A 23,251-nucleotide genomic window follows, 5' to 3' on the forward strand; every position below is an offset into this window, starting at 1 on the left:
AAAATATTCATATAATAAACCTATTACATGTTAACATAAAAGCTTTTTTATGAATAATAACCGTATTTTCTAAAAGTAAAGGCCATTAGTGTCAGGCTCTGAGCCCAGGCTAAGCCATTGTATCCCCTGTGACCTGCACATATACATCCAGATGGCCTGAAGCAAGTGAAGAATCACAAAAGAAGTGAAAATGGCCGGTTCCGGCCTTAACTGATGTCATTCCACCATTGTGATTTGTTCCTGGCCCACCTTAACTGAGCGATTAACCTTGTGAAATTCCTTCTCCTGGCTCAGAACCTGCCCCACTGAGCACCTTGTGACCCCCGCCCCTACCCGCCAAAGAACAACCCCCTTTGACTAATTTTCCTTCACCTACCCAAATCCTATAAAATGGCCCCACCACTGTCTCCCTTCGCTGACCCTCTTTTCGGACTCAACCCGCCTGCACCCAGGTGATGAAAACACTTTATTACTCACACAAAGCCTGTTTGGTCGTCTCTTCACACGCGCATGAAAATTAGTGAGAAGCACAGCAATCGTTTACATGTTTGAGAACCTCTGAAATTTCTGACTTAATAGAAGACAGCGAGACCTTCACGCCTGCTCCCACCATCGGTCAGTTGCAATATCACATCTCAAAAGCCGCTGGGAAACGCCACTGTCCATTCATGAGAGAATGACGGTGAAAGGGGAAAATAAGGTCTTAGTGCTATTATGAAAACAGTTTTGATCCTGCAGACCCCCAGAGAGGTTCCCTGGACAGCACTTCAAGAACTTAGTACACTAAGGAAAGAGAGAGCGTGGAAAGAAACAAGCATATTTTCATGTTTTCACCCCATTCGTACTCACCAAAGGAATGACGAGTAACTGGAGATCGGTTTGCCTTCTTGATCCAAATCTCCTCCAAGCCCTTTTAAATTAAAACCACAACACCTGACCCCTACGGGTACTGGCTGGGTCCACTTGGTTGCTAATCACTCGGCTCTAACAGGTGGAGACTATTATGAGCCCCTTCATCTCACAGATGCAGAAACCAAGATGCAGAGAAACTAAGTGATTTCTCTAAGGTGATATGGCCACCTGGAAATTCGATCCGCTGTTTCTGATGTCTCCTACCCTGTTTAGCAATGGTCTGAGCCTGCTTCAGCCTCCAGACCCAGTGATTCTCACTTAATTGAAGTGGTCCAGGAGAGGACCCAGGCACCTTTTTTTTTTTGACTCAGGTGATCCTCATGAGCAGCCAGGCCTGGGAAGAACTGGGCTAAGGTCTTGCTACTGAGAGTGCGGTCCTGGGTCCGGCAGCCCAGCTGGGAGCTTTTGGGGATACAGAATCCTCTCCCTCTCTCTGAACCAGAATGTTCATTTGGACAAGAGCCTGGGTGATTTGGAAGCACATCACAGTGTCATAAGAAAAAACTAGGAGAAAGTGAAGCTAATCATAGGTTCCCTGCCCAGGGGTAAGACAGCAGGATGGGGCAGTGGTTAGAGCCTGGGCTCTGGGGCTGGCACATCCAGGCTCTGCCTCCACCCTCTCTCTTAAAGTGGATCCCACATCACTTTAAGCTTCATAACTGAGTAAAGATAAACGGTCCGGCCGGGCGCGGTGGCTCAAGCCTGTAATCCCAGCACTTTGGGAGGCCGAGACGGGCGGATCACGAGGTCAGGAGATCGAGACCATCCTGGCTAACACGGTGAAACCCCGTCTCTACTAAAAAATACAAAAAACTAGCCGGGCGAAGTGGCGGGTGCCTGTAGTCCCAGCTACTCGGGAGGCTGAGGCAGGAGAATGGCGTGAACCCGAGAGGAGGAGCTTGCAGTGAGCTGAGATCCGGCCACTGCACTCCAGCCTGGGTGACAGAGCAAGACTCCGTCTCACAAAAAAAAAAAAAAAAAAAAAAAAGATAAACGGTCCAACATTTCTTAAACCTCCACCAGGAAGTTCATAGACGCCTATAAACAACCTAGAATTGCAACCATTCAAATCATTCTTTATTTTACATAGGGGTAGAGGCTTGAGTTTGCCTTTGGGGGCAGACAGTTCCTTTGTTTTGGGGACACAGCAAGGGACCTTCTAGGAGTGAAATGACAAAGCAGAAACCTTTTTTTCTGTTTGTGTTTTTAGAACGAGTCTCACTCTGTTGCCCAGGCTGGAGCACAGTGGCACAATCTCGGCTCACTGCAATCTCTGCCTCTCAGGTTCAAGTGATTCTCCTGCCTCAGCCTCCAGAGTAGCTGGGATTACAGGCATGTGACACCATGTGCAGCTAATTTTTTTGTATTTGTAGTAGAGACAGGGTTTCACCATGTTGGCCAGGCTGGTCTCGAACTCCTGACCTCAGGCTATCCACCTACCTCGGCCTCCCAAAGCGTAAAGCAGAAAGCTTCTATGAAGATAGAGAGCTGCTTCTGTGACAGAGTTGCATCAGGAGAAAAGGAGGGGAGGGGAGAAGGGAAAGGGGCCACACACTTTCTATCTGGCCCTGGAATTGGTTTGATCCCCCTGAGACAGCGACTCAGAAGCTACCCTCATAGGTGGCTGGGTAAGACAGTGGACCTGCATGCCCCCAGCTCAAGCCCCTGCTCCTTCAACTCTCAGGAAGGTCACTTGGGGCAGACACTGAGGGTTCCTGCCTCAAGCACCTTTCCCTCACCCTCCTTTCCTGAGTCTCTTGGTGCCAAGAGCTCACTTCTCAGCCTCCTTTGTACGTGGGGAAGTGAGGTGATTCCGTTCCGACCGAGGAAATATAAGGGTGATTCTGCACGTGGGGTGAGAGGCAGGGCGGTTCTAGGAATGATTTTCTTTCTGATTAATAGGCAGACTCACAAGAAGAGCTCTCCTCCCTGGACAGCGTCTTTCCTATATTGGAGATTGTCAAGTGAAGATGTGATGTTTGGTGCCATGGCAGCCATCTTGTGACCATGAGGTGCCAAGCTGAGGACAGTTGATCAGAAGACTACTAGAAAGACACTGGGCCCCTGTTTACATTGTTGAGCAATGGCCCAATTGTGGGATCACCCACGTCCCAACTTACTGTTGTGTGATAACAAACATCCCTATTGTGTAGGCTGTAACAATTGTCCTGTTGCTTAAATGTTTCCTGACAGCTTTGGAGGCTTTGGGAGAGTGTCCCCATGTGGCCTTGCAGGGGACCAATGGGGCCATGATGAGGCTACTCCAAGCAATCTTGCATACTCACAGACAAGAACCTGTGGGAGCCGTTCCAGGAAAGGAAGAGATGGTAGCAGTCACATGGTGACTGCAGCTGACACACTGGTTTGTGGATGTCTGTGGGGACACCCTGTTGGGGACTCCCAGAAACAACTGAAGAATACTTTGCCACTGTGAATTTTTCTTTTCTTTTCTTTCTTTTCTTTTTTTTTCTTTTTTTTTTTTTTGAGACAAGGTCTTGCTCTGTCACTCAGGCTGGAATGCAGTGCTGCGATCAGAGCTCACTGCAGCCTCAACCTCCCAGACTCAAACAGTCCTCCCACTTCAGCCTCCAGAGTAACTGGGACTACAGGTACATGCTACCATGCCTGGTTACAAATTTTTTGTAGAGATGGGGGTTTTGCTCTGTTGCCCAGGCTGGTCTTGAACTCCATGGCTTAAGTGATCCTCCCACCTCAGCCTCTAAAAGTGCTGGGATTGCAGGTGTGAGCCGCTGTGCCCAGCCTGAATTTTCTAACACTTAATGGGCAGTTACACTTACAGACTGAGGGCATTAAAAGCAGAAAAGAGTGCAGCAATCAATTGGTGAAGTCTGTCATGGGCACAAAATAGTGGAATGGTGGCAGTGGTGTGTTCCACATTTGTTTACTCAGTGCTCCTGGCTGCTCACCCCAAAGATGCTTCCAGAAATGGCAACAGCCTGAAGTGTCCCCCATTGCCACTCTAAGGGGACTATCAAGTGCTGGAGTCTCAAGGGAGCCTGGGACCCTTCTCAGCCTAGCCAAACAAAGAATGTAGGTAGGAAGTTGATACGGGTTGGATATTTGTCCACATTAAATTTCATGTTGAAATGTGATTCCGGCCGGGCGCGGTGGCTCAAGCCTGTAATCCCAGCACTTTGGGAGGCCGAGATGGGCGGATCACGAGGTCAGGAGATCGAGACCACCCTGGCTAACACGGTGAAACCCCGTCTCTACTAAAAAATACAAAAAACTAGCCGGGCGAGGTGGCGGGCGCCTGTAGTCCCAGCTACTCAGGAGGCTGAGACAGCAGAATGGCGGGAACCCGGGAGGCGGAGCTTGCAGTGAGCTGAGATCCGGCCACAGCACTCCAGCCTGGGCAACAGAGCGAGACTCCGTCTCAAAAAAAAAAAAAAAAAAAAAAAGAAATGTGATTCCCAGTGTTGGAAGTGTCTGGGTCATGTGGATGGATCGCTCATGAGTGACTCACAGTAATGAGTGGGTTCTCTCTGTTAGTTCACACAAGAGCTGGCTGATTAGAGGAGCCCAGCATATCTCTCTCTCTCTCTCTCTCTCTCTCTCTCGCCATGTGACATGCCGGCTCCCCATTCACCTCTCACCATGAGTAAAAGCTTCCTGAGGCCTCCCCAGAGGCCAAGAAGATGCTGGGGTCAAACGTGCCTGCAGAACTGTGAGCCAAGACATCTCTTTTCTTTATAAATTACCCAGCCCCAGCCACATGTGATGGCTCATGCCTGAAATCCCAGCACTTTGGGAGGCCAAGGCGGGTGGATCACCTATGTCTACCTAAATAATAGACATAGTTCTTGTCCTCATCAAGCTTAAAGATATGCTATGCGTACAGTAGCCACATGTGGTTATTGATATTTATTTATTTATTTAAGAGACAGAGTCTTACGCTGTCACCCAGGCTGGAGAGCAAAGGTGCAATTATAGCTCATTGCAGCCTCAAATTCCTGGCCTCAAGCAATCCTCCCACCTCAGTTTCCCAAAGTGCTGGATTATAGACATGAGTCATCATGCATGTCTGGCCTAAATTTAAATCATAAAACTGAGGCCGAGCTCAGTGACTCAGGCCTGTAATCCCAGCACTTTGGGAGGCCTGGACAGGTGGGTCACCTGAGGTTGGGAATTTCACCAACATGGTGAAACCCCATCTCCACTAAAAGTACAAAAATTAGCTAGGCATGGTGGCAGACACCTGTAATCCCAGCTACTTGGGAGGCTGAGGCAGGAGAATCGCTTGAACCTGGGAGGTGGAGATTGCAGTGAGCCGAGATCCTGTCATTGCCCTCCAGCCCGGGCAATAGAGACTCCATTTCAAAAAAAGCTGAAAGTTCAATCCTCTAGTCATACTAGTCACATATAAAGTGCCCATTGGGCACATGTTTAGTGGCTGCTGTTATCAGACAGTATAGATTGAACAGCACTGAGATACAGTCTTATAGGGGAGGCAGACACCAAGCAGAGAGTCACGCAAATACCTGATTACACACTGATATTGTTTGGCTGTGTTCCCACCCAAATCTCATCTTGAATTGTAGTTCCCATAATCCCCATGTGTCATGGGAGGGACCCAGTGGGAGGTAATTGAATCATGGGGGCAGGTCTTTCCCATGCTGTTCTCATTATAGTGAATCAGTCTCATAAGATCTGATGGTTTTATACAGGGCAGTTTCCCTGCACACGCCCTCTTGCCTGCCACCATGTGAGACGTGCCTTTGCTCCTCCGTCACCTTCCACCATGATTGTGAGGCCTCCCCAGCCATGTGGAGCTTTGAGTCCATGAAACCTCATTTTCTTTATAAATTACCCAGTCTTGGGTATTTCTTCATAGCAGTATGAAAAATGGACAAACACACGTACCATGACATTTGTCAGTGGGAAGCCATGGGTAGTGCACTGACCATTTAGTGCCAGGGAAGCCACTGGTTTTTTAGTGTGAGGATAGTGCCAGGGAAGTCACTGGTTTTCATTAGACAAAGTGAACTGGGCACTTGAGAGCCTGACATAGCTCCCTGGACTTCCTGGAGCCATTCTCTTCAAGGCTGGAGACCTAGTGAGCTCTCCTGGGAGATGAGGCTCCTCTGTGACAATGTCTGACCTGGCAGCGGATGACACCAGTTTAACCATTGGTTGATAATATGGCCTGCGGAGCCAGATGGACTGGATTGGATTCTGTCTTTGCCAACTGTCTAACCCCAGGGCAGTACTTAACCCCTCTTGGCCTCAGTGTCTCAATCTGTAAAATAGGGAGAATAACAGTATCTGGCTTCAAGGGTAACTGGAAGGATTAAATGAGTTAAAGAATTGAAAACACTTAGAACAGCTCCTGGCACACAGGAAGCACTATGTACTCAGCTATTATTATTATCATCCACAGGTGTTTGAACTTTTTGGAGGGAAGGAATGCACCTGCCACTCAGCGTCCTCCTTCATTTTCACTCTGTGCTTCCTGTGATATCATCACCCAAAGAGAAACTGACCATCACAGTCAGGGTCTTCTGTAAAACAAGTGGGAAAGGGAATATAACCGTAACTGCAATGTTAACCAGTTCATATTAAGGACTTTCCACATGCCAGACCCTGCGTGAAGCTCTTTACATGTAACATGTGTTAGACTTTCACAACTCCAATAGGCGTGTGCGATGAAAAAGATCTCCATTTTACAGATACTGAGGACATGTGGCTCACAAAAGTGAACCTGTCCACGTTTACGAAAGGATCTCGGCGTCAGTTCCAAGGGCTGCCACCAGGTGACAGTGCCCATCCACTTTCCAATTGAGCAGGCTGGCGGGAACACACTAGGAAAGGGTCGTCCCGCAAACGTTTAATGAGCGCCTACTGTGTGCCTGGAACTGTTCTAGGCTCCGAGGATCCATGCAAATAAACCAGGGGTGGGGGAAAAACTACCATTATGGTTCTTCCCTTCCATTTTCCCTTGAATATAATAAAAGGTATCCCAGAGATGCGTGCCCAAAGGGGATGTGGCCTAACCGGACCGGAACTGGGAGGCTGGCGGGGAGGGATGGGAGTATCTGGAAGGGCTACGGTTCCCAAAGATCAGGGGCTGCAACTATTCCCAGAAGGGAGTGTTCTTCTGCATCTCACCTTCCTGCAGCCCCCAGGAGAGGGAAGCAGGGGTCCGTCCTCTCCCTTTGGTATCTTATGTGGCTGGGATGGTTGCGGCGACGGGGGTGGGGACGGGGACGGGGTGGGGGGCTGCGGAGGTGGAAAGGAAATCTCACCCTGAGAATCTGGAGTGCGGGGAAGGGATGCTGCTCAAAGGTCTGTTTCTGGCTTTGGCAGGGGGGCCACCTGAGACTGCTTGGGTTTGCTGGTCTGAAGGTCACCAGGGAACCAGCCCTATATGGGGTGCCGGAGCGCAGCTCCCAGGCCTGATCGAAGCAATGCCGACTTCGGAGAGGCCTGTGGACTAGGACGGGTGAGGGGGACTCAGTGCCGAGGCGGAAGGCTGCCCCGGACCCCTCCTTCAAGCAGGTCCCACGGCCGCCCAGCGGACACGCGTCCGGGCTGTGCCCTGAGCGTCTGCGGAGAGCACAGCCAGTGGCCCGAGCCACTGAGTATGTGCGCCCTGAAGGGCGGTGGACGTGTGCGTACGTGGGTGATGTGTGCGGTAGGGGTGCTGGCCATCCTGCGTAGGGACCCACGTGAGGGGTGCACCGTGTGGACGTGTGTGTTTGGAGGGGCGAAGGACGCGGGTGTTAGACTCAGTGTGCGTAAAGGGATAAGGACACCTGGGAGGTGGGCAGTGAGGAGAGAGGAGTGTGTCCAGGAGGAACCTGCCTAGAGGAGGCCTAGCGGTGTGTGTGCCCCTAGGTGCATACCGGGGTGTTGGTGACTTCGAAGGGCACCCGGCGGGATCGATCCTCTCTGCGTCCTGGACCTGGTGCTGGTGTGTTTCGGGGAAGTTACTGCTTATGAACCCACCTTGGAGTGTGGCCTGGGGGCAGGAAGGCTCCTGCGCTGGGACTCCTCGGTACCCCTCGGTCGCAATACCCTTCGGTAAGTGTATTGGCTGGGGGAGGGGTGTTCCCGAAAATGGATGTACCCTGGGGAGTTGCCCGGCTCGTCTGGATTGTTTCTGGGCGCACTGTGGTTGTGGGGGGAATGTCCCCGAATTGGGGACACGGGAGGTGGGGGGGGGGGGTCGTCTCAGCGATCCGGGCTAGAAGCCACGAGCTTGGGCTCCGAGGGTGCATGCAGACGACGCCTAGCCCGGCGCGGAACCGCCAGCGGGACTGGGGGTGGGGCTCGGAGGCCCGGGGGCGGGGCTGGCCGAGGGGCGGGGGCGGGGCCGCGGCCGCTGCAGCAGCGCGGGCCGGGCCAGGGGGCGCCTCGCGCGGCAGCGACTCTGGCAGGCGCTGCAGTGAAGCTGGACCCGCAGGCGGGCGTGCGTGGAGCGGGGGCCGCGGCCGCGCTGCAGAGATGTGACTCGGGCCGAGGGCCAGCTGGAGCGTTGGCGCTGCGGGGCCGCGGGGGTCGGTGAGTGCGAGCTGCGCCGATGCGGTGGAGGACGCTGTGGGGACCCCAGAAACTTTTCCCGCCGTGGATTTGGGAGGATTGGGGGTCTGCTTCTTGTGTTTTTCTAAGCGGCCCCCCAACCCCAGCCAGGGAGTTCATTGGGAGATGTGGGATCTGGGCGAGGGGAACCACGGTGCGTCGGGAGCGGAGCCGTAGAGGGGTGGGCGGGAGAGGGGAGGGTCTGGGGACCTTTACGGGGAGAGGGGGACTGTGCCTGGATCAGGTAGAGATCCAAGTCTCCCAGGAGGGTCTGGGGGCGACCACAGGTGAAGGGCAGCTGGGGAGCGTAAAGGAACCCAGCCATGTCCTAGTGACTCGTGGTGTGTGAGGAGCTGCGGGCTGGTCCTGGGGCCGCGTGGGGGGGCTGACTGTGGACGGGGCAGACGCAGCCGGGGGCACAAGGGCTGGACTTTGTGGGTGAACAGCAGCACCTGTCGCGGGGGCTGGGGGTCAAGCCCTTAGCCGGCTTGAGTGCGCATTACTCAGCAAGGGGAGGGGGGGACATGGCGGGGGAAGAGGGCAGAGCTGAGACCTGGGCTGGGGACCAATGACGGGGAGGGGTAGGGAGGAGGGGGCGGCTGCATACAATGGCGCGGCGGGGGGAGTGGCGTTTCCCTTCCAGACAGGGGGCACTTGGACCTCTGGGAGAGGCGGCTAGGCTGGGGATAAGGACTAGACCTCTGCTCTGTCCCCTCTCCTTGGGGGACACAGGATTCCAGCCCCACGAGGACCCCACACATCCCGGGGTCCCTAGGGCTTGGGCCGGAAAGGGAGCGCGCTGGAGGAGCCCGCACCCGCCTTGGCACCGGGCAGCAGGTTAAACAGCCTGGGAGGGGGCCAACGACCTTGCCCCAGAAGTCTCCCCCGTGCAGCGGGTTCACTCCTCAGTCCTTGCTCTGTCACACCCAGGCCTAGCCAGTTCCCCCTTTCCGTCCCCCGTTCGCTAAGGGGGCGGCTCCTTGGAGCGCGGACAAAGGCCCCTGGAGTGTGGCGGGCAGCGGCGTCCCCGCCTGGGGCCCCAGCCCACGCGCCACATTGGCCGCCCAACTGCACCAGGCCGGGGGGCACCTGAAAGGAGCCCAGAAAGCCCTGGGGGTCCCGCAAAGACAAGAGAAGTGGGGGAGGGATCTGGCACAAAAACCCCGGCACTTCAGCCAAGGAACCTTCTTAATTCAGAAGTTTCTTCGGTGGGGACTCGAGGCTTGCGGAGGATCCAGGCTTTGAGTTAAACTGCATGCAAATGACATGTAAATAAAATGCAAATTGGCATCTGTCGTTTGGAAGCCCTCCCGGCCAGTTTGGTATCTAAGACTGTGGAGTGAACAGTTTCCTATCTGCTCCCTGCTCTAAGCCTGGAAAGGGGTCAGCTGAGTTGGGAAGGGAAGGAGATTCCAGGGGGAAGGAGCCGCCATTTGGGGCACAGGCAGCAAGACAGGCAGTTTTGTTAGAAAGATAAACTCAGAATCTTTATTGGATTAATATGTTATTTCAAGAAACATGCCAGGGACAGAACTGGGTGCCTTGTATAAAACGGACAAGACCCCTTCTCTCCCGGGGCTGGGGAGGTGAGTGGGCAAACATTAAACAAACCCATAGCAAATGGATATGAAATCCGATTGGGATAAGGACGGCCAGGAAAATAAGAAGGGGTGATGTAAAAGAAGGTGACAGGGGTGTATGTACCTGAGAAGACTGTTCACGGAGTGACATTTGAGTGGAGCCCAGCTAAAAGAGGGGCGCGCCGCTGGGGAGGTCTAGGGGGAAGACTGAACCAGGAGGAAGGCACTGTGCGTGCAAAAGGTTGGAGGTGGGAATGAGCTTAGAGGAACTGAACAAAGGCCATTGTGGCTGGAGCTGTAGGCAGATTTGGGGGTGGGGACAGGGGAATGGTGGGGACCAGCCAGATCACGATCTCTTGGGCCATGGAAAGGAGTTTAGTGTTTATTTCGTTTGGACCAGTGAACCCTCCTAGGGTTTTGAGCGGGAGGCCTTCGGATCTCATTTGTAGAAGCTCCCCTGACGTTGACAAGATGGAAAATAGTCCCCCTTTCCATTCTGCCCATGGGGCGAGAGAGAGATGCTGGGAGCCTCCAAGGAGCTCTGTCCAGCCTTGGGGGACCGCTTTGAGCCTAGCCAGCCACTGCAAGCCAACTGGAGGAGCAGCTCAGGTTTTAAAATCCACTCCCTACTTTGAAACAGTTTTGATCCACCCTAACTGAGCCACCCGGAGCCCACGGCCCCGTAAGCACTTTCTCGCGGAGCTTCCTGGGGGTTCCGAGTTAGTCACATTTTCTTCTCGGAATTACAGCCTGAGAGGAACCAACCGCCGTGGCTCGGGCAGCCAAGGATGCAATTTGCATTTAAATGATTGCTTTTATTTACAGGACTGGAGCTGCTTTGCATATTCATGGATCACAGAGCTTGTGTTCTTGCAACCCTGTTTACTAACCTATGAGGATTTTCTAATTTGAGAGCCCTCGAATGGGCCAGTGGTCTAGTCAGCATTGGGGAATGAAGATTAGGAGAACCTGTAACTTGGAAAAGATATCAGAGGGTGAGAATTGCGGGTCTGGGAAAGAGCTTAAAGTCAGGAAACCTTGTAACAGTTTAATCCTGCAGAGCAGGAAATGGACCAGAGGCTCCAGCAGGAGTGAGCTGGGACAGACTGTGATGCTGGGGTGCATGGGGAGACTGGCTCTGCAGCCCCATCCTGGGCCTCTGTCATACGTGGGGGCTTCAGAACAGGGCTGCAGCAGAAAGGCCTTGAGGTCAGGAGCTGGGAGAAATGGGTTCTAGTCCCAGGCCAGCCTGTAAATTCCAGTGAGCCTCTGGCCAATTTTTCTGATGTCTCTGACTTCATTTTCCCTACAGGAAAATGGGAATCATGATTGTCTTTTCTTTTTTCAGACAGTTTAACTCTGTCACCCAGGCTGGAGTGCAGTGGTGCAATCTCGGCTCACTGCTAACTCCGCCTCCCCGTTTCAAGAGATTCTCCTGCCTCAACCTCCCGAGTATCTGGGATTACAGGTGTGCACCAGAGACAGGGTTTTACCATGTTGGCCAGGCTGGTTTCAAACTCCTGTCCTCAAGTGATCCGCCCACCCCAGCCTCCCAAAGTGCTAGGATTACAGGCATGAGCCACCGCAGCTGGCCATGATTGATTTTTCAACAAGCAATTCACTAAAAAGCTGTTGCTTCCTCTGTGTCAGGCACCAAACCTGACTTTTCTTTTCTTATTTTATTTATAATAGAGATAGTCTTGCTATGTTGCCCAGGCTGGTCTTGAACTCCCTTCCTCAAGCAATCTCCTGCCTCCTATAGAGCTGGGATTATAGGCGTGAGCCATCACACCCGGCCCAGACTATTTTTCACGTACTTCTCACACCAGCCTTGTAAAGCAGCACTATCATTATTCCCATTTTACAGATGGACAGACTGAGGTTCACAGAGGTTAAGGAATGCCCAGTGTCACATAGTTCTGTCTGACTCCCCTCTTCTGGCCTCCCTCCCACTGAGACCTTTCAGCCTGGTGGGAGCGTGAACTGTGTACCCGTATTCATGTTGGTACTGGGCACTGAACTATTACATATGCACAGGGCTTGGAAATCCACTCCCACACCACTTGCTCATTTTGTCTTTCCCTTCTGTGCTCCAGTGCCTACCGCCATCTTTAGAGAAGGTAGGTTAAGATGCCACTGACCTGCTAGACACTGGGAGGGGACGTGGCTGGGGTCAGGGGGATCCAGGGTGCAGCCATGCTGGTAGCAGCTGGGGCAAGGCCAGTAAGAATGTTCTAGAACGGTTTTGTACATTTCATGTCTCCTTTCCCATGGGTGAAAGGGAAGATGGGGATGCTGGTTCCCAAGAGAATGGCTGGTGTCTGCTCTGACTCTGCAAGAGAAACGCCCGGTTTCAGGGCACCCCAAGGTCCTCTGGCCTGGGTTCTACCTCCACAGTGAGGCTCTCACTTAGAGCACCTGCTGCAGGTGGCAGAAGAGTGTAGGAGTCCCCAGGGCCAACCACTCCAAGAGCGTCTCCCCTTCACACCACCTCAGGGACCTCATTGGTTGGTGTGTGATGGGGGAGGCTAGAAGCCAGCAGTGGACAAAAACCTAAACCAGTAACCTCATTACAACACATTCTTTTCTTTTTTTATTTTATTTTATTTATAACAGAGACAGAGTCTTGCTATGTTGCCCAGGCTGGTCTTGAACTCCTTCCTCAAGCAGTCTCCCACCTCAGCCTCTCAAAGTGCTGGGATTACAGGCATGAGCTTGGAAGCCAGCAGTGGACAAATACCTAGGCGAGCCACCTTGTTACAACACCAGCTCCATGGCAACCGCCCCTTCTAGAAAAATGAAAGCGCTCACCACCTCAGACAAGAGAGCGTTTGCCAATCTTTTTTATCTATGTATTGTATTTTATTATTATTATATTTTGAGCTGTCTTTATGCTGTCACCTAGGCTGGAATGAAGTGGCTCAGTCACGGCTCACTGCAGCTCAAACTCTTGGGCTCAAGTGATCCTCCCACCTTAGCCTCCTGAGTAGCTGGGATTGCAGGCACACACCACCACACCTGGCTAATTTTTGAATTTTTATAGAGACAGGGTTTCACTACGTTGCCCAGGCTGGTCTCCAACTCCTGGACTCAAGTGATTTGCCTGCCTTGGGCTTCCCAAAGTGCTGGGATTACAAGTGTGAGCCACCGTGCTTGGCCTTTCTAATGTATTTAATAGACACCTTATATAAACTGCTTACCCCGTTAACTACTGTCCTAAACCCTAAGTATTTTAACCGTCACCGCAACCCCATGGGGTGGACACTGTTATCACCTTTGTTTTGCAGATGAGGCACCTTATGGCAGCTGCCCAGAGTCACAAGGTGCTAGCAGGTGGTGTGGGGACATTATCAGAAACTGGAAGATCTGATTCCTAAGTTCACACCAAGGTACGGCCTTGGCATAGCCTCCAGGCAGGCCTTGTTTTCCTTCTCATGCAAGGAATCCTGCCTGCCTGTGTTCTGGCCTCTGCAGGCCCCAGCACGTGGAGAGATAGAGTGTGCTATTCCTCCACCTGCTAGCTGCTTCTGGCCCCTCTGCAGAGTGCGTGCATGCGCACGCGCACGCGTTTGTGTGTGTGAGAGAGACAGATGCAGTATATTTAAGAGCATCTGAGTGAGTCACATTTCTAGGAGCCTGGCTGGCAGAAAAGGTAATTAGTATGTGAGCTGAGTCTTGTGCATTCGTTCACATTTATTCATTACTCCTTTTGAGAAGCGCGCACGCTTGCATCCCACGGGTTTGTTGCCATATATTCATCCTGTCCCAATCAGTCCTGCCTCAAGGCTGACTCAAAACCTCTAATCTGGTATTATTCCTTTTGGGGCTCCTGGAGAGCTGCCCAGCTCTCAGGGTGAGAGGCACCAGGTGGCTAATTTAGCAGGATGGGGGCTTACCTGCCAGGGGGCACAGTGGATTGTGGGCATTGCCTGCCTTGTCTTGGGCTGGGGTGGGGAGATGAAGGAGGTAGTGCTCTGAGTTCCGGCTCTCGCTGCTGTACGTGTCCTTGTGTATCCAGCCTCGGTACACCCCAGCATCGCCTACAGTGCTTGTGGAAGCACTGGTGGCTGGACCCACTCCCTGGGAATCTGCATTTCTAAAGAGCTCTGGGGCGATGCTGCTGCTCTTGCCAGCCCAAGAACCAAACTTCGACGTAAACCTCTCAGACCCTCAGTTTTCTCCCCTATAAATGGGAATGAGAACACACGGCCTTTCAGGGTGGTGTGAGGTTTGGAGACCACATTTATTCATTCATTCGGCAACTGGATTGTGAGCACTGCCCATGTGCCAGGCACTGGGGAATTGGTGCAGAACAAGATGACAAGGTGCTGGGCATGAGGTGGGGGTTGGGGGAGGAGGGGAATGGTGAGGAACAGACCAAAAGAGTACAACAAATAAAATAATCTGGCCCAGTGTGGTGGCTCACACCTGTAATCCCAGCATTTTGGGAGGCCAAGGCAGGCAGATCACTTGAGGTCAGGAGTTCGAGACCAGCCTGGCCAATATGGCAAAACCCCCTGTCTCTGCTAAAATACAAAAATTAGCCAGGCGCCTGTGATCCCAGCTACCTGGGAGGCTGAGGCAGGAGAATCACTGGAGCCCAGGAGGCAGAGATTGCAGCGAGCCGAGATCATGCCACTGCACTCCATTCTGGGCAACAGAGCGAGACTCTGTCTCAAAAAAATAAAATCAAATAATTGAAAATTGAGATACACGCTACAAAGACAACAACCAAAAGAATTGACAAGGACAGGGAGAATCTACTTTGGGTTTGTTTGTTCGTTTGTTTGTTTTTATGATGGAGTCTCTGTTGCCCAGGCTAGAGCGCAGTGGCATGATCTCGGCTCATTGCAACCTCCGCCTCCCGGGTTCAAGTCATTCTCCTGCCTCAGCCTCCCAAGTAGCTGGGATCACAGGCACGCGCCACCACGCCTGGCTGATTTTTGTATTTTTAGTAGAAAAGGGGTTTCACCATGTTGGCCAGGCTGGTCTCGAACTTCTGTTCTCAAATGATTTGCCTGCCTCAGCCTCCTAGAGTGCTGGGATTACAGGCGTGAGCCGCTGTCCCAGGCCAGGGAGAATCTACTTTGATTGACTTGCCAGTCAAAGGCTCAGCAAGTGGCACTTCTAGGGCTCTAGTGTGTAGTAAAAGCCCAGGAGCAATAGTACAATTGTTTGCGTCTGGCCTCACCCCTTTGTAGCTGCGTGACCTTGGACAAGCCTGCTGTCTTCCCTGTTTTATCTCCTGTAAAATGGAGATAGTAATAGTACTTACCTTACAGAATTATAATGTAGATCATTAGGTACTAATAGACGTGAAGTACACAGAGTGCCTAGAACATAGCACTGTAAGGGTTAACCAGTTATTATTGTTGTCACTTTGGCTGCCATAGGAAACTCTGGGGGGCATTTCTGAATCCCCCAGAAGTCCTAGATGAGCTGCCTCAGCGTCAGTCTGTGAGGCAGTGTGCCACACCCCTCCCCCAAACAGCCTGGACATTGTCCTATGGAGTGCGGTGGCTGTCACCTCATGGGCAGCCTTGGCAATGATAATGACCCACTTGAGACAAGAGGTGTCATCAGTTGCATCTATGTGCTTAGAGGTTGGGTAGGGAGGACTTCCTGGAAGAAGGGGCCATAAGATGTGGGAGGAATATTAAACTTCTTTGTTGTCAAGTGACAGAAACCCAGCTCAAACTGGCTTAATCCAAAAAAAAAAAAGCAGGGGCTAGTGGGAGTTAACTGGCTGCTGGAACTGCAAAGACCAAACTGGCTTCAGGCATGGATGAATCCAGCCATTCAGTGTATTAGGACTGTGGTCCATCCCATAGCTGTTTCCTCGGGGACAGCTTTAATCTCAGACAAGTTCTCGCCCTGTGATGGCAAATGTGTTCTCCAGCTTCAGGCCTCCGTCCTCGTAGTTTTTCAACCCCAGCAGAAAGAGAAGACCTCCTTCCAGTGAGTGCTAGAACAATCCTAGGGTGGATTCTCATGGGCCTCAGGCCACGTGCCTTTCCATGAACCACTCAGTGTGGCTTAGGGTAGCATAAATGCTGTGATTGGCCAGGCCTGGGACAGATGCCCATGCTGGGAGCGCGGACGCAAGGTAGCTCTCCAAGGGAAAATCAGGTGCTCTTTCCAGAAATGGGAGAAGCGGATGCTGAGCAGCAAAAACAACAGCTGTCCCGGAAGAGCAGAGAGTTCCACCCTCAGGGATGAAAACAGAAAGCAAGAGTGTATCCATTTCCCATGTCAGAGAGGAGTCAGGAGCTGGAAACCTGGACCAGGGCCATAGAACTCTGCGCCATTTCAGAAGCTCGGTCGCCATCTTGGTGTTGGCGTCCTCCACACAGGTTTTCTGTTGTGGTTGCACGACTGAGCAGGAATGGGGAGGAGCTGGAGAAACAAAAGTCCCAATTTGCAGCCAGGTCTGGAAAAGAGAGAACCGCCTCCAAGAGTGAGTGGAAACAGCTTAAGAAGGCCAAGTTCTTGCAAAGAGACCCAGGGTGCAGGCTTGCTGCTGAGGGGCCTGGCTGGCTTCGTGGCATCTTCCCCATCCATTCTGTCTTTACGTGCCTAAACCAGGCTTGCTCCACCTGGGCACAGTTGACCTGTAGGGCTGGATAATCCTTTCTGGTGGGAGCTGTCCCACCAGATGTAGGATGTTTAGCAGCATTTCTGGCCTCCATCCTCCGATACCAATTGCATCTCCTTCCCTAGTTGTGACAACCGAAAATGTCTCTAGACATTGCCAAATGGTCCCTGGGGGTAAAAATTGCACCTGGCTGGGAGTCACTGGCCTACAGGGGGAGGAGGGGTTGGGGAATCGGTGGTAGTCAGGACTGCAAAGCGCATTCCTGCCTGTCATCCTCCCAGCCACCCTGGGGCTGGATGGGATTAGGGAGGCTGCTTGGGACATTGCTTGCTGAAACCTGCTGAGAAGTCTCTTAACTGAGCTGGCCATTGATGAGGTGTCTCAGGGGAATCCACTCCAGGGCCCCTCCACCGGGTAAGGGACTGTTAGCATTTTGCTCTGACGCCTCCAGTTCTTACATTTTGATCCCTGGTGTGCTTTTAGGACCTCGTAACAAGCAATTGTGTTAGGATGTTTATCCAAAGAGTGGTAGGTTGAAATGTGCCCAGTGGGTATGCAACATGGGTTACATCAACCAGCAATTTTATTTGATATTTATTTATTTATTTATTAAGACAGAGTCTCGCTCTGTTGCCCAGGCTGGAGTGCAGTGACAAGATCTCAGCGCACTGAAACCTCCACCTCCCAGGTTCAAGCGATTCTTCTGCCTCAGCATCCCAAGTAGCTGGGACTACAGGCACATGGCACCACGCCCAGCTAATTTTTTTATTTTTAGTAGAGAAGGGGTTTCACCATATTGGCCAGGCTGGTCTCAAATTGCTGTCCTCAAGTGATCCTCTTGCTTCAGCCTCCCAAAGTGTTGGGATTACAGGCATGAGTCACTGCGCCCAGCCTCAATGAGCAATTTTAAAATGTCTGGAGATAAACACTTGCATGTGTTTGGTTTTCTTTTAAGTAGGCTGATTCAAAAGTTAAGTAAATAACTGCCCAGGTGGTGTGTGGACAAAGCACAAGTAGCTGCGGTGGCACGCCAGCAACTGATGTGGCAGGACCACGAATAAGTGCTGGATTGCAGGCCGACCGTCAGTGCCCGGGGTGCATCCTCACCCCCGAGCGTACCTGAGCAGGATGCTGAGGCGGGATGCTGGCCAGATGCCTTCTATTCCGAGCCTGCCTCCTCTCATCAGTAGGCAAAGGACATGAGCCCGACAGCCCCAGGCACCTTTTCCTTCAGTAACATCAATAATTTATGCCACTGGAAAGCCTCACAGCCAGGGCAGGATCTGAGACGCTCACAGGATCTCTGTAACAGTGAGGTGGTCGATACCGCATTTACTTAGGGAAGCCCCAGGGACATACTGGAGACCGGGGAGAGCAGCTGGTCACAACCCCACACGTGGGTTGAGCTGGGGCAGTAAGTCTGGCTTGAGATGCTGGAAAATGAGCGCCCAGCCGGCTGTGCAGGCTGTGGCTTTCCTAAAGACCAGGCTCCCTTCAAAAGCAAGGGGCTGTTAGAGGGGGGGAAAAAAAAAGCGAGGAGCTGGTAGCTGTGAGGTAGAGGACGTCCTTGCTATGTTTTTCATTCATTCAGTATTTACTAAACATCTACTTCATGCCAGGCGCTGTGTGTCGAGCTTCAGTCTACACCCGTGGTTCTCATCCAGGCGATTTTGCTTCCCCAGGGGACATCTGGCACTGTCTAGAGACATTTTGGGTTGGCACAGTGGGAGGAGGGGACGTGCTACTGGTATCCAGTGGGTAGAACCCGGGGATGCTGGTAAACATCCTACAACGCACAGTCCCCCATGACAGAGAACGACCCAGCCCAAATGTCAGTCGTGCCAAGACTGAAGGAGCCTTGTCTGCTGGTGAACAAGAGAGACCATGTCCCTGCCCTGCCACGTCTTGCAATGGAGGAAGTGAGGATGGGAGGACAGGAGGAAGGGAAGGCAGAAACAAAGTAAACAGTCAAAAAATGACAGACGCGATTAGACCGGAGGCTGTGGTGGAGAAGACTGGGGTGTGACCTTGGCCAAGGTTTGAGTTGATAGCATCAGAGCTGAGCTCGGCACAGGGAGGAGGAGTGGCCAGGCAGAGGGAGCAGAGGGGCAAGAGGAAACTTGGGTTAGGCCCATCACTGAGGCTGCTGTGTGGAGTCCAGCTCGTATATGAGCAGGAGAGAGAATTCTGCAGGTTTCCCAGGGAGAGACGCTCTCCGGGGAATCCTCCAGAGATGTTCTAGAGAGCAAGCGTGGGAGGTGAGGGAGAGATGCAGCCTGGAACCAAGGAAGACAGCTGCTTTAGCGTTTACTACATTTGAAATGCTGGGATCCCGGCACTTTGAGAGGCCGAGGCGGGTGGATCACTTGAGATCAGGAGTTCGAGACCAGCCTGGCCAACATGGTGAAACCTCGTCTCTACTAGAAATACAAAAAAAATTAGCCAGGCATGGTGGTGCACACCTGTAATCCCAGCTACTCAGGAGGCTGAGGCAGGAGAAATGTTTGAACCTGGGAGGCGGAGGCTGTAGTGAGCCAAGATTGCACCACTGCACTCCAACCTAGGCGACAGAGACTCCATCTCAAAAAAAAAAAAAAGAAAGAAAAAGAAAAAAGAAAGCGAAGAAATGCTGGGAGCCCTCGGAGTGAGGTCGCATCCAGGAGTTGAGTTGTGTGACCTTGTGCAAAGGTTGTCTCCTACTGGAGACTCTGTATTGTCACCTGTAAGATGGAGGTCCTAAAAGGAGCTGTCTCACAGGGCATTGTGAGGACTGGATGTGTCCAATTCCTGTCCTGAAGTTAGTTGGTAGTAAATGTTAGCTGTTAGCCTCAAGAGGCTGAGACTGGGTAATTCATACCACTCATTCTCCTAGTGCAGCACTTGACCTGTGGCTGTCTCTTTAAAGTTTCATTTTTTCCCCCTTATTTTTCTTTCTTTCTTTTTCTTTTTTTCTTTTTTCTTTTTCTTTTTTTTTTTTTTTGAGATGGCTTCTAGCTCTGTCGCCCAGGCTGGACTTTAGTGGCGCGATCTTGGCTCACTGCGACCTCCGCCTCCCAGGTTCAAGCAATTCTCCTGCCTAAGCCTCCCAAGTAGCTGGGATTACAGGCACCTGACACCACACCCAGCAAATTTTTGTATTTTTTAGTAGAGACGGCATTTCACTGTGTTGGCCAGGCTGGTCTTGAACTCCTGACCTCGTGATCCACCCATCTCTGCCTCCCAAACCGCTGGGATTACAAGCGTGAGCCACTGCGCCCAGCCTTCCCCTTATTTTTCAAGAGGTCTGAAGTGGCACAGAGTATCAAATTCAAAGAATACAAAAGGGTATACAGAGAAGTTGGCCTCCCTGCCACCCTGTCCTCCAGCCACCAGCGGTGATGATTCTTGGTTCTTCACTGCACCCAGCCAAGGGTACAGATGGGACCCAAAACGAGAGGCGGGTCTTCTTCAAGAAGTCAGGAGAGGGGGAGTCTTCCAATGAATTGATCTTTCCTTCCCCCCTTGGCTTTTCTAGAATGTTCGTGGCATCAGAGAGAAAGATGAGAGCTCACCAGGTGCTCACCTTCCTCCTGCTCTTTGTGATCACTTCGGTGGCCTCTGAAAACGCCAGCACGTCCCGAGGGTGCGGGCTGGACCTCCTCCCTCAGTACGTGTCCCTGTGCGACCTGGACGCCATCTGGGGCATCGTGGTGGAGGCGGTGGCCGGGGCGGGCGCCCTGATCACACTACTCCTGATGCTCATCCTCCTGGTGCGGCTGCCCTTCATCAAGGAGAAGGAGAAGAAGAGCCCCGTGGGCCTCCACTTTCTCTTCCTCCTGGGAACCCTGGGCCTCTTCGGGCTGACGTTCGCCTTCATCATCCAGGAGGACGAGACCATCTGCTCCGTCCGCCGCTTCCTCTGGGGCGTCCTCTTTGCGCTCTGCTTCTCCTGCCTGCTGAGCCAGGCGTGGCGTGTGCGGAGGCTGGTGCGGCACGGCACGGGCCCCGCGGGCTGGCAGCTGGTGGGCCTGGCGCTGTGCCTGATGCTGGTACAAGTCATCATCGCTGTGGAGTGGCTGGTGCTCACCGTGCTGCGCGACACGAGGCCGGCCTGTGCCTACGAGCCCATGGACTTTGTGATGGCCCTCATCTACGACATGGTACTGCTGGTGGTCACCCTGGGGCTGGCCCTCTTCACTCTGTGCGGCAAGTTCAAGAGGTGGAAGCTGAACGGGGCCTTCCTCCTCATCACAGCCTTCCTCTCTGTGCTCATCTGGGTGGCCTGGATGACCATGTACCTCTTCGGCAATGTCAAGCTGCAGCAGGGAGATGCCTGGAACGACCCCACCTTGGCCATCACGCTGGCGGCCAGCGGCTGGGTCTTCGTCATCTTCCACGCCATCCCTGAGATCCACTGCACCCTTCTGCCCGCCCTGCAGGAGAACACGCCCAACTACTTCGACACGTCGCAGCCCAGGATGCGGGAGACAGCCTTCGAGGAGGACGTGCAGCTGCCGCGGGCCTATATGGAGAACAAGGCCTTCTCCATGGATGAACACAATGCAGGTAAAGTGGGCACCGCCCGGCTGGGTCAGAGCATCTCAAAAGACGCTCTTCTTCCTCTGCAGTAGGGATGGGCAGTCCCAGTGCCTGGGACAGTCGTAGCAGATCAGAACCCACAAATGTTGGCTCCTGTGCTGAAACTGGCCCAGATATGGTTTGAGTTGTTGGTTTGTTTGAGACGGATTTTCGCTCTAGTCACCCAGGCTGGAGCGCAATGGCGCAATCTCAGCTCACTGCAACCTCCGCCTCCTGGGTTCAAGTGATTCTCCTGCCTCAGCCTCCCGAGTAGCTGGGACTACAAGCGTGTGCCACCATGCTCAGCTAATTTTTGTATTTTTAGTAGAGACGGGGTTTCACCACGTTGGCGAGCTTGGTGTTGTATTCCTGACCTCCGATGATATGCCCATCTCGGCCTTCCAGAGTGCTGGGATTACAGGAGTGAGCCACCGCGCCCAGCAGGGTTTGGGTTTTGTTGTTGTTGTTTTTGTTTTTGAGACAGGGTCTTGTTCTGTTGCCCAGGCTGAGTGCAGCGGCATGATCATAGCTCACTGCAGCCTCAAACTCCTGGGCTAAAGTAATCCTCCCACCTCAGCCTCCCGACTAGCTGGGACTGCATGCATGCACCACCATGTCCAGCTGATTTTTTTATTCTTTGTAGAGACAGGGTCTCATTATGTGGCCCAGGCAGGTCTCAAACTCCTGGGCTCAAATGATCCTCCCGCCTCAGCCTCTCAAAGCTCTGGATATGGATTTTTATTAAGCTTTTTTTTCCCCCTACCAATTGCCAGCCAATTTATTTTAAAAATACAGGTTTCTGGCTTCTTTTGCAAAGTCGAATCTGGCAACACTGGACCAACATTTCCACTGGGCTGCAATGGTCTGAAACTGACTTGAGACCATGTGCACTAGAAGCCCCTGCCTCTGGCCCCTCCTGGAGCTGTGGCTGCCCTTCAGACGGGAATCCACTTTTCTGTTCACCGCACTCTCCACCACTCTCTATTGCTCCTGACCCAGCTGCTATGTAGCATAACATTAATTCCCTGGCTCCCTATCCCCCAAGCATTTGAGTCTGCTACCCATGTGCTGGATGGATGTGGCTGGGGGCCACAGCGGGAATGGCTCCCATCCCCTCTCCTACCTCAGTCACCAGGAATGTACTAATTTGGGCCCTGGAGCCAGATGTCTGGGTTCAAATTCTGCCTCTGCTGTGGCTTTGCACAAGTTATATTACTTTCATAAGCCTCAGGTTTTCTCATCTGTGAACTAGAAATAGTAAGAGACTGCACCTCATAGAGCTGTTAGGAGAAGGAACACAGTGAGTACAAAGCCCTCTTGGTACCTGCTGTGTTCTCTGTGCATCTTACTCGGCTTCCCCTGGAAGCAGAATCTGAGACAAGGGCTCCAGTGCAGGTGGTTTAGTGGGGCGGTGGTCCCTGCAAGGGAGAGGGCAGGGAGAATGAGACTGAGAAGGCAGAGATGATAAAACAAGTACATTAATGAGCCAGTTACCACCACGGGCAGCAGCGGCTCATTTGTGCTGGGAATCCTCTGAGGACATAGGCTGAATAAGCCTCAGAATTGGTCCAGGAAGAAAAGGAGGCTGGGGCATCTGTCCACCAGCTCCCATCTCCCAGTGTTATTTGGTTTTGGTTTTTGTCTTTATGGACCGAGTCTCGCTCTGTTGCCCAGGCTAGAGTGCAGTGGCACAATCACAGTTCACGCAGCCTTGACCTCCTGGGCTCAAGCAGTCCTCCCACCTCAGCCTCCCGAGTAGCTGGGACCACAGGCACACACCACCACACCCAGTTAACTTATTTTTTATTTTTGATAGACACGGAGTCTCACTATGTTGCCTAGGGTGGTCTCGAATTCCTGAGCTCAAGTGATTCCCCCCCACCTCGGCTTCCCAAAGTGCTGTGATTATGCTATGGCATGAGCCATAGCACTGGGCTTCCAAGTGTTATTAACATCCCCTATAATTCTGGTGACTGGGGTGGATAAGTATCATCTGTTCCAAGGCAGGAAAACAGATTTGCCGAGCACTTGAGATGGACGTTTTCTGGGTACCCAGGGCTATCTG

The 23,251-nt window shown here is 52.5% G+C and overlaps 1 protein-coding gene across 3 annotated transcripts in view; it reads left to right on the top strand.

The window, feature by feature from the left end:
• The first annotated feature begins 7,000 nt into the window (after positions 1-7,000).
• LOC101013586 (G-protein coupled receptor family C group 5 member B) overlaps positions 7,001-23,251 on the top strand; it is a 28,966-nt gene continuing 12,715 nt past the window's right edge. Inside the window, exons 1-2 of one of the 3 annotated variants that reach the window (XM_009196103.1) lie at positions 7,001-7,073; positions 20,144-21,174. In XM_009196103.1, coding sequence (XP_009194367.1) covers positions 20,145-21,174 — 1,030 coding nt within the window. In that variant the 5' untranslated portion in view covers positions 7,001-7,073; position 20,144. Of the gene's footprint in view, positions 7,074-7,518; positions 7,957-8,251; positions 8,437-20,143; positions 21,175-23,251 lie in introns of those variants that run through there. The other 2 variants (XM_009196102.2, XM_003916615.4) reach the window with 2 other exon arrangements.

This window comes from Papio anubis, chromosome 18 (assembly GCF_008728515.1).
Source record: "Papio anubis isolate 15944 chromosome 18, Panubis1.0, whole genome shotgun sequence".
Lineage (NCBI taxonomy): Eukaryota > Metazoa > Chordata > Mammalia > Primates > Cercopithecidae > Papio > Papio anubis.